The sequence below is a fragment of the Colobus angolensis genome, unplaced genomic scaffold, assembly GCF_000951035.1.
Source record: "Colobus angolensis palliatus isolate OR3802 unplaced genomic scaffold, Cang.pa_1.0 Scaffold42, whole genome shotgun sequence".
Lineage (NCBI taxonomy): Eukaryota > Metazoa > Chordata > Mammalia > Primates > Cercopithecidae > Colobus > Colobus angolensis.
In genome coordinates, this window is record NW_012117599.1 from 5,104,828 (window position 1) to 5,116,218 (window position 11,391).

General features: G+C 49.8%; 1 protein-coding gene across 1 annotated transcript in view; it reads left to right on the forward strand.

The window, feature by feature from the left end:
• The window catches only part of NPAS2 (neuronal PAS domain protein 2), a 178,845-nt gene that overhangs the window by 118,269 nt on the left and 49,185 nt on the right, over positions 1–11,391 (forward strand). The window contains exons 5-6 of the mRNA XM_011956581.1: positions 580–669; positions 10,990–11,110. Coding sequence (XP_011811971.1) covers positions 580–669; positions 10,990–11,110 — 211 coding nt within the window. The remainder of the gene's footprint in view (positions 1–579; positions 670–10,989; positions 11,111–11,391) is intronic.

The window sequence follows — 11,391 nt, forward strand, 5'->3', positions numbered from 1 at the left end:
GACATTCTGAAATGCTTATGGATCCAGTTGAGTTACGCAACCCCCACACCCACCCAGCCCTGTAGAATGGTGTGAGTGTTCTCTACAAGCGGTTCCTTCAGTGGGCATTTCTCCTGTGGCAGTGACACTTTCTCGTGCATCTCTTAGGTCTGATGTCTTTATCAGGGCAGATGCTGACCATTGAACTCAGTGATGGCAGGGGGTAGGCAGATGGGAACCATCAGCTGTGGCTGATGTTTTCTGACGGCAATGGTGGCGTTTCTGAATCAGGCTAATAATGTGCTTATCATTAAACCTACTTAGGGAATTTCCGTGGCTAAATGTTATTTTATTATGCCACTAGGTCACATTTTTCACTGATCCTGTAGTGCTTTTGCAAATGCTTTTCCTGGGCCAGACACATTGTCTGTAAGAAGCTGTCCTCCGTGGAAGGCCAAGAAGTGCCGTGAGGTTATTCGTGGAGATATTCTGAGGATTATCAAACAAAGCCAGTGTCCTGAAATAGTGTCCTCTGCTTCGGTGACATGCTCCTCCCTAAAAGCATTGCTAAGGAGCTTTCAAATGTTGCATTTTCCACAGGCATTAGATGGCTTCATCATCGCGGTGACAACAGACGGCAGCATCATCTATGTCTCTGACAGTATCACGCCTCTCCTTGGGCATTTACCGGTGAGTTTCTGCTCCAATGGCCTTTACCGGTTCACGTTATCATGTTTCTGTTGAGAATCATTAGATCTCGGATGGGAGGTGGTGCAGGTGTCAGGGAGCTGCAGGTGAGAAGGGGGTGGACAGTAAAGGACTACTGAGTTTTGGGGACAGGACCAGGCCGAGGTCAAGGTCCCAGGAGCCTTCCGGGAAAAGGGCAGATGCAGGCATGTGCCATCCTGGAACAGGCAAGGCCTGGAGTGGGAGTTGTGGCTCCAGATTCTTTTCCGGGGTCAGAAATGGGGACTGATGAGAGAGTCACAGCACTGTTAGTGGAGCTCAGAGCCATCATGGAGGCTGACAGACATCCAGGGTCACCTGACATAAGGGAGAGGACAAAGATGACTTGGGTTGAAACATGGTTTGGGGCTTACTTGGCACATGTCTGAGGTTGCAGGTGGGTAGCAGCGCTTGGTGGTGGTAAGGGTTCGGCAGCACGGCTGGTTCCTGGTGGTTGAACTGCTCTGGGAAGACTGATGTCTTGGAAGGCCTTGGGGAGTGAGGAGTGTCTGGGTGGACCTGGAGAGGGTCAGCTTTGCGTTCCAGGAGTGCACGATGGACGCTCCAGGATGGCACAAGGGGCTGTGGTATGGTCACAGGCCCTGACAGATGTCCCTCCCCACTCTTTCCCTCCTTTCCTTCCCTTCTTCTTCCCTCCTCCCTCTGCCTTTGTCCTCCCTTCCTCCCTCCCTCCCTCCCTCCTCTCTGCATAAGCCTTGCTGGCTCTCTGGTAAGCCCTGACTCAGTGACTCGCGGGTCTGTACCTGGCTGGTGGAGGAGCCACCTTTGAGGCTCCTTCATGGGCATCTGACCAGGCTTCCATCTCCTGCCACACCATTGCCTGTTCCTACAGAGCCTGAGTGAGAATGACAGCTGTACCAGGAGCAGCAAGTGTGATGGACAAGAACAAAACGTCCTCTCTCTTCTGTCCTCTCTCCTCCCAATGAGCCCAGCCCAAACCTTCCCCAGCGCCCCCTGCACCTGCTCATCCGTGGATGGGCGGTCCGTTTATGTGACGAAAAGGGGAAAGCTTGGGCCAGGATGATACTGGAGGACCATGGTTCCCTCTCCTTAGCTGCGCCTGCCCAGAGAGCAGTGTGGCCTTGTTCCATGGGCAGCTTCCATCTGCCTTAGGGTGATGAGCCCTGCCCTGCTGGTGGTCCAGGGCCCGCATCATCCTGGGCCATACCTTTCCATGGAAGCCACTCCCTCGTCCCACCGTTTCTGCAAATGATGCTGTGTGCAGATCGAAGCGCTGCGTACATTTTTCTTTGCATTCACTGAGCGGTGGCCCACAAAAGCACTTTTTATGTTGCTAAGCAGATGCCTTCCCATTAGGCCCTCATCTAACCTAATCTGTCTCCCCTTTGTGTTCCAGCCCATTTCCTAAAACAAGGGTGCGTCAGGCTGGTGGCGGGGAGCAGGGGGGCTCTCTCTTCTTGATAGCCATCAGAAGAGCCTCATCCTCACTCAGCCTGAAGGAGGAAGCTGGGGGTGCAGCTGCACCTTGATGTTCATCTCTGGCCAGGAGGCCAGTGATAGGGCTGCCACCATTAATACAGAAGTAACCCCCATCATCACCCCAGAGAAGCTGGGCTGATCTGAGCGTGTCTAAGGACAGAAGAGCTGGAGTACTTCTTTGGAGGGCGCTTGTGTTTTGTATTGAACGGCAAGGGTTCGGCAGTGGTAGGCACTGACTGAAAGCAACCACACGTGGCCTGCTTATTGACCTGGGAATGAGAGACAGGAGCCAGAGCTATTTGGGTAAACAGGATTTGCACTGTTCTGCTTTACGCTCTTGTAATTATCTGATGACCCAGTTGCTGTACGTGGTGGACAGGACTTAGAAAGTAAGAGGCAAATTCTTCCGACCTGAAATTACGGAGCAATTTAGGACCACTTTCATAAGTTATTTTTCTAACTCTACAAGGGCCAGAAATGACCTGACTCTAATTTATCAATGCTGGACCCACTCAAATGCAAACTAAGAGTCTGTGTCTATACCCATGCCCAGACACAGGGAGTCAGCCCTCAACTCCCTGGTGCAGGTGAGCCTGGGCTGGGCAGTCCCCACATTTAACTGCAATTTACTTTTAGCTTTCATTGTCCAGTTTTCACCAAGATCCTCCTTTGCAAGTGGGTAGGCAAAGGCTGCTGAGGATGGACACTTCCCTGGTGCAGTCAGCATACAGCTGGTTGGGCCAAGGAGCGGACCTGGGAGTCAGACCTCCGTGACTTCCACTATGGCGAGGAAGCCCCAGTGGCCCAGGCAGTGAGGGGCAGAGCGGGGCTTACCATGGGGGCAGCTGACTGCAGAACCCAGCTTGGTCACCACTCTGCTCTGGTGTCTTTCTGGTGCCCAGGATTTGGGTCATAATTTAGGAATTCTGATTTTGGTTTGGTTTACTTAGATGCACACTTAATGATTAAATATCACTCCTTGTGAGCCCAGGTCCTTTCCACACATGATGCAACATTTCAAAACTTGTGAGGTTGTCTTTCCTTTGGAGTTTGCAATTTTGTTGATCGATTTCACCCATTAAACCTTGGGTGACTAACACTGAGCACTTACAGTGTAGCAGGCACCCATTAAGAGTCACTCACATGCGTTGGTATGTGTAGGCGCATAGAACCGTGCCCGGCCCCAAGCGAGGCTGTATTATGTTTGCTCTCCTTATCCTTATGGATCCTATGAAGTATGTAGTTACCCAGTTCACAGATGATGAAACTGAGGCACAGAGAGATTAAACAACGTACCCAAGGTTCCACAGCCAGCCAGTGAAGAGCTGGGATTTGAACTCAGGCACTTTGGCTCCAGAGCTTGGTCCTTAACCACGCCTCAGAATCCTATCCAGGACACAGTAAAGCTGGATGTTTTCAGGGTGTGGGGCTCCGAAAGGGAGAATGAGGAGCTGAGAGGTGGTGGTCAGTCCTCGAGGAAGAAGCGGCTCTTCTTCGTGGAGATCGGGACACAGGGTAGCAGAGGGCAGGAGGCTGGGGGCCCCAGCAGCAATACCCCTCTTGGTGTCACACCAAGCACAGGCTGGCCTGCCAGGGTCCCATCCCATGCCCCTTGTGTGACTGGGGATTGGAGAGCCATTGTAAGGGGGACGAGAGCAGCCAGAATTCCTTCCCACTTCTCAGGCTGTGGGGCTTCAAGTCTCTCTCTGTTTCCTTCACACTGCCAGCATCTCAGAAGTAACAGAAGCTCGTGTGATAGATTTTTGTACAGCAGTTTCTGATGACATAGCCGAGAACTTTCTTTACCAAATTGACAGAGAAAAAAAAGAGAATAAAATAGCTCAAAGCAAAGTGATTTTAAGATGAGAACTGGCAGGCATAGTGGCTCACGTCTGTAATCTCGGCACTTTGGGAGACTGAGGTGGGTGGATCACTTGAGGTCAGGAGTCCAAGACCAGCCTAGGTAACACAGCAACACCCTGGCTCTACGAAAAATCCAAAAATTGCTCAGGTGTGGTGGCGTGTGCCTGTAGTCCCAGCTACTTGAGAGGCTGACGTGGGAAAACCGCTTGAGCCTGGGAGGAGGGGGTTGCAGTGAGCCGAGATCACGCCACTGCACCTCAGCCAGGGTGACAGAGTGAGACCTGTCTCAAAAACAAAATAACAATAATAATGAGAATTTTTCAGTAGTGGCAACACCAGCACATTTTAGTGTCTAGAATTGACACAGGCAAGGAACATAAGCAAGACAGACGTGCATACGATGGAGGCCAAGGGCTCACGGGAGCTTCTGGAATGAAAACCTTGCAGGAGAGATGCAAGGGGCATGAGTCACGTGCCTTGGACAGAATGGGGAAAGGGTATGGCTGAGGCAGAACCAAATGAGAGACCAAAAGTAGGCATAATCTGTGTTTCCTGTTTGGGCTTTTTTTTTTTTTGACTTTTTGAAAGTTAGCTTCCTGGGTTACTTTCTGATTTGTTCATAGATGCGGTGTTGTCTGATGAGCTGGACCGTGCTAAGCTCTTGAGGCAGACATCATATCCCCAGCCCTGAACATTTGCCATGTGCCTAAGTGTTCATTGAACGAGGGACTGAGTTCATAACTGGGGTTATGAGCAACTGCAAGCAGCTTGCTACAGGTGGGGAGTGCCTTGGATGTGAGAACTGTGTGTATGGATAACCCTACCTTCCCCAAGGAAAATAAGGCACAAGTGTTCCTAAAACTGGAGAAATCTGCAGGCCAGAAAATACCTCCATATCATGCTGGCTCACCAGGTACAAGCCCCAGCAAGAAGAAAGTACAAGACCAGAATGGGGTTTGGAGCCAAGTTCCTGTGGAAGGGGCACAGCAGGAGGAGGTCCCAGAAAGGAAAGCCAAAGCCCCTGGCCTGTGTTACCACAAAACACAGCAGCAAGGCCAAGACCATGAGACATGCTTTTCAGGAAGCATCCCTCTGCCCTTCCCGCCCCCACCCTGCCCTCACCGGCTGGAAGGTCCCACCTCATCCACGTCATTTTGTCAGAGGTGTCTCTGGGTCGGAGCAGAGCCCTGACAGGTGTGGTTGCAGCTTAGAGTGGATCATGGATTAAAAGACTCCAGGCCTCTAGTTAGTTTTTTTTAATGCCTTTTGATTTTTATATACCATACAGATGTGTGTATAAAACATACGTTCAGTATTAAATTGATTGAGTGAATATACATGCAGCTGTCACTGAGGTGAAGACATAGAACGTGGCTGGGGCCACAGAAGCTCCTGTCTGCCCCTTTTTCATCACACCCCCCACCTTCCACTTGGAGGCAACCGTTTTCCTGACTTTTAAGATCGTTGTTTGCTTGCTTTCCTTTGTAGTTTCACCAACTTTGACTTCACTGCTAAACTCTTAAGTTGGTGTCGCCTTTTGTTCCACTGTATGTAAATGGAATCATTGAAAATGGACTCCTGTGACTTCTCCTTTTGCTCAGCATCGTGCGTGCGGTGCACCTGCCTCACACTGGCAGATGTAGCTGCCGTGGGCTCTCCTTATATTGCTGGGTAGTGTTCCGTCATAGGAATGTGCTGCAATTCCTGCATTCATCCCAGTTAGGAATTCTTGGAAGGTGCTTCCGTGAACATCCTGTAGTGTTTCTTGATGAACGTTTGCAGGCATCCCTGGAGGACTGACTAGGTGGAGAATGGCTGGGTTGAGGGAAGCTCTGCCTCCACCTTTACTAAATAACGCCAGCATGATTCCATAGCGGTGGCACCAGTTTGCCCCGCACCAGCAAGGTGGAGACGTCGCCGTGCTGTGGCATCAGAACTTGGCACTGTCAGACTTCTTGTTTTTGTCAGTCTAGTACATGAAGGTGTCTCATGGAGTTTTACTTTGCTTTTCTCTCAGTTACCAATGAGATTGAGTGTCTGTATGTTTGTCAACCATTTAGATTCCATCTTTTCTGAATTACCTGCTCAGGTGTTTGGACATCCTCCTCTTTGATTGGGTTTTTCTTGCAGTCATGAGGAGGCTTGCTTTCTGCAATCCGGGCACAAGCTGTGGGCAGGTATTGTTTTAACTGCCTCTCGTTCACCCCACTCTAGGGTAATGGGGATGTCTGAACACTCCACAGCTGACACTGGATGAGGCCAACAGCAGTTAATTAGTCACAGATACTCACAGCCCAGAGGAGGATCGCACAGGGCCACAGAGGGGTGCCCGTGGGAAGAGAGTACACCAGCAGAGGCTATGGGAGGCAGGCTCTGCAGTAACAAGAGGGTGAGGTGACCCCCGGTCCCCACAAGAGGATGTGATTGACTTGTGTGAATAATTTCACAACCTGCTACTCAGGGATGAGCAGAAACTGTACCTGCCCCCGTGATAAGAAGGGGGTTTGGCTGGGGGGCCTCATCTGTGTGGGGAGGGAGCCTGCAGTTAGGCCATTTGAGGCGCTTCCAATTTTACCAGATGCCAAGGCAGCATATAATTTAGAACTTTAATTTTGGGCCATACCACAGACGTATGTGTTGCAAATATCCTGTCTCACTTTGTGGCTTACCTTTCCCCCTTTTTTAGGGCATTTTGATGAACAGAGATTCTTTCTGTATAATTCATACCTTTTATATCGCAATTAATTCTTACTGTTACAAAGTCAAAGCCATTCTCTACAATGCCTTCTGAAAGCTTAGCTGTATGGCCCTGAGTTTGACTTTGAATCTAAACTGAATCTAAGTGGATCAAATATGCCTCCAACTTCCTGGTCCTTTAGGGAGCCCAAGGCCCCACGTGACTTCCCTTAAGCCCTTCTTTTCTCAAGGTGAAGTTTCTCCAGGGCTGCTCACCGTTCCCTCTTCTCGCTGCAGCCAGCACAGATCTCAAGCCAAAACCGCCAGAGCGCCTCAGGGACACTCGGGAAGGAAGTGTCCATCCAGCCCACTCCAGCTCAGCCTCAGTGTGCGTTTAGTACAGGCTCATTTAACACAGCTGGGTGTCACTGCACTGGTGCTGCTGGGTCAAGGCCCATCGGGCAGTTGGGAGAGGGGACTGCCCACCTCCACGGGCAGGTGACCTTCCCGATCGTGGGACTCCGCTGTGGATGGCACATTCCCTCCCTTGTCGCTGTAACTGCTATTATTTTAATAAACTGAACTCAGCTCATTCAGGGGATCATTCAACTGTAGATGTCATCTTCTCTTCTGTAAGCACTAGGGTTAAAATTTCAAATGATCATTGTTTGTGTTGGTTTTCAGCCTGTGGAAATAGCGTAATAGCAACGTACTAGCAAATACATACAAGAGCCAAGCACAGTCTGAAGCCTTTTCTGTGTGTTAATTCATCATCCTCACAACCCTCCCACATATCATACCTGCCCCTACTTGCATCCAGCATTCATCATTATTCTGAGCAGGACCTGTGGCCTGATACTGGCCCTTGGACCTATATCAGTAAGTTCTCTCACACAAGTGACCCGGCCAGGCAGCCACCAAGCCTTACTCTCTGCCACACCCAGTATCAGGGGAAGTGGCTTCAGATGGAGCCCTCCAAGAAGAGGCCGTGGAGTCACTTAGTTTTCATTTTCAAGTATTTGAAATATCTTTAAGAAGAAAGACTACTGTCATCTGTGAACATGAGTCATCTTCTAAAAAAACTAGAGAGAATGGGCTTAAAATAAAACCAGAACATCCGAAGAAACTTGGAGAAAGCCAGAATGAGAAATGGTAGCATAGATGACAGAGGATCCTGGTCGAGTTTAGTCCGTAAAGATAAAGGCCGGTAGGTCCGAGCCAGAGCCTGGAAGCCGCGCTGGGTCCTTCCTTTCCCTCCTCCCATCCTCCGATCAGCCACCAAGCTGTGTCCACTGTCCTCACACCCACCGGAACACTGACTGCAGGCAGAGAGGGGTTCTACCTGCTTCCCAGCGTGTCTTCCCCATGCCCAACAGCGGCTGGCACGTGGTGGCTCTCAGCGAGTATTGGTTAGACTACAATATTGGTGAGTTGCCTGGGACTCTGTTTGCTCCTCTCCACTCCTTCCCCTGTCTCTATTGAGACCCTGGCCATCTCCAGCCTGACTTCCAGTGCTCTCTCCCTCCAAACCACACACAGGATCTCTTTAAAATACATGAGCAGTTTGGCCACCCTCTTCCTTCAGGTGCTTCGTGGCTCCTCCTGGCACAGGGTCGAGCCCTGACTCCTCTGAGGCCTCTCTCATCTGGGCCCTGCTTCCCTGTGCAACCTCCTCTCTCATGGCTTCTTGCCTTCCCTGTTGTTCCCCACCTTCCTGCAGTACTGTCAGGGCGCCCACCTCATGCCTCTGCGCACGCTGAACCCCCTGACTGGAGCACCTTCCCACCCTGACGGTCTGGCAGACCCTGTCTTGTCCCCCGGTTCCCACTCAAGGATTCCTCCTTCTGGGAATTGTTCCCCAGGAGTCTCCTCTACCCTGTCATTTTGGAGGCAGCGCACCATCCGCAGTGTTCTCTGGGCCCCTTGTTTTAATACCTGTCATAGTGCTGGCCACGCCATTCTTTCAGCTGGTCAGTGCAGTCTTATCGAAGGCCAGGCACCGTCCTGGACATTGGGGATGTGGTGGTGAACAAGGCACTGGGCCCTGCTCTCCTGAAGCTCCGGTTGGAGGGAGGGAGGCCGAGTGCACCAGTCAGCACATAGCTGTACAGGAAAACGTCACTGTGGTGCAGGTGCCCTTGTAGTCATTCTGTAACTGGCCATTCAGTGCCTAATCACACTTGGCATTTATTGAATGTCTGTTATGTGCTGTTTTATCAGCAGTGGAGGCAAGTGAGCTCATGGAACCCTCATGGTTTCCTCATCTTGCAACTGAGGAAAATGCGGCATGGAGGGGCAGAACCTGCTTTCAAGCCTGGGCTCTGAGCTCTCACCTGCCTTGCCGTGATACTAGTCACCTGATGTCCCATCAAGGTGGTCATTGTCCTCTCAGAGGCCCTTAAATCATCAGTGGGGGTGGAGGGTGTCACCTGGGGCTTTCTCAGAGGAAGTGACTTCAAAGCAGGGACCTGAAGGTTGCACAGGGGTTCGTTAAACACAAGGGTAGGGAGCAGCATCTTCCTGCCTGAGGGAATAGCCCAGGTGAGGCTCAGAGGGAGAACAGAGGGCAAACTGGAGGAAAAAGGCTCAGAAGGGTTAGAGAAATGCTGGGAGCCGGAGCAGGCGGAGGCTAAGCTGTGAAGAGCTGTGAAAGTGTGTTGAGCAGTTGAGGCTTTGTTCCTGGAGCAGTCGGAAGCCAAGAGACCGTTGTGACTTGATCTGATATGAGCTGCTCTGACTGCTGATGGAGAACAAATTGGATAGGCACAAAGTGGATGTGGGAAGACCAGTTTGGCCAAATCATTCCCAGGCAAGAGAAGACAGGGGTCTGGACTAGGGTGGAAGCTGGAGAAATAGAAGTGAATGGAGCAGAGAATTTGAGGGAGAAAAATGGTCAGCATTTGGACACTGTTTGGTTTGAGGGTGAGGACGAGAAGGAGAGGAGACAAAGATGCCACCAGAGTGTCTGGAACAGGCAGGTGACCAACCGATGATACTGTTGATGGAGATGCAAACACAAGGGTTGGAGATGGTATGGGTGGGAAAGAATGCTGATGTTCGGGACATGTGTGCATCTGTGGTCCCCAGGGAGCATGTGAGTGGCAGTTGGAAGGTTGAGGCTGGCTCATGAGAGGGTTGGCTGGATATTCAAATCTGAAAGTGTATACAGATTGTGTTTGAAGCTCTGAGAGTGGATGAGTTTATTGAGGGAAACTGAGGAAGAGAGAGGTGCCTGTCTCCTCTGTCCGCTGTGAGCTCCTACCTGCATATCCAATATGGTAGCCACTAGCTACATGTGGCTGTTTAAATTTCAATTCAAATTAAATGGGCCAGGCTTGATGGCTCACACCTGTAATCCCAACACTTTGGGAGGCCGAGGCAGGCGGATCACCTGAGGTCAGGAGTTCAAGACCAGCCTGGCCAACACGGTGAAACCCATCTCTACTAAAAATACAAAAAATTAGCTTTGCATGGTGGCAGACGCCTGTAATTTCAGCTGCTTGGGAGGCTGAGGCAGGAGAATCTCTTGAACCCAGAAGGTGGAGGTTGCAGTGAGCTGAGATCGCACCATTGCACTCCAACCTGGGCAACAAGGGCAACACTCCATCTCAAGAAATAAAATAAAATAAATTTGAAATTCAGTCCCTTGTTCGCTAGCCATGTTTCAAGTGCTCAGTAACCGTGTGGCTAGTGGCTCCTGTTACAGGCAGCGCAGATGACAGACCACTTCCATCATCACAGATAGTTCTGTTGGACAGCACTCAATCTTTACCTTATCTTTATTTTGTAGCTACAGTGCCAAGGTACTAAGAAAAACACATGTAGTTCCATAACTTAAAGACGTTTAAGAAGTAGACAGGCAGCCCTTTGCTGCCCTAAGGGTCAGGAAAGGAACCCCATGGGCTCTTTGGAGCCATTTAAATAAATGATTGGCCTCGTACCGGCTGTGCACAGGGGCCATGTCACCCGAGCCAACGCACAGGAGTGTCAGCAAACAGCACCTCTCAAGCGAGAGGAGGACTCAGTCCTTCCTACATTTGTCTGACTTCACTCTTAGTTCCCTCCTGGGCCCACAGACAACAGCACATATGCATTGGAACACGTACAACCTGTTAGGTAACTTGAAAACAAGGGAGTGATAAACTGAGAGTGTCCACAGAAAATCAGATATTGAACTTTCCATTTCGGAAACCAGTTCTGCGTTGTGAATGTGCAGTTTTTGTTTTTGCTTTTGTTTTTCATCTTCGTTGAGGGTGTACCTTTGTCCTTTATTTTCTTTTTCAGTCGGATGTCATGGATCAGAATTTGTTAAATTTCCTCCCAGAACAAGAACATTCAGAAGTTTATAAAATCCTTTCTTCCCATATGCGTGTGACGGATTCCCCTTCCCCAGAATACTTAAAATGTAAGTTTAATTTTTGTGGTTTTACAAGCTAGAAAGATGAGGATTTTGCTTTTGAAAGGAGGTTAGAATGAATTAAGAAGGGAGAACTAATTTTAAGAATAATTTTCCTCATGACTCAGAACATTTCCAAGATCCTTAGAGGTATATTTTAGGTTTAAAGCTAAAACTGGAATTTGGAATATGTAAGACATTTGGCTTTTATGTGGAAAATTTGAAAGCAGAGAACTCAAGAATAATAATTTATTTTGTGTATATGACAAGATTCCTCTTTTTTTTTTTTT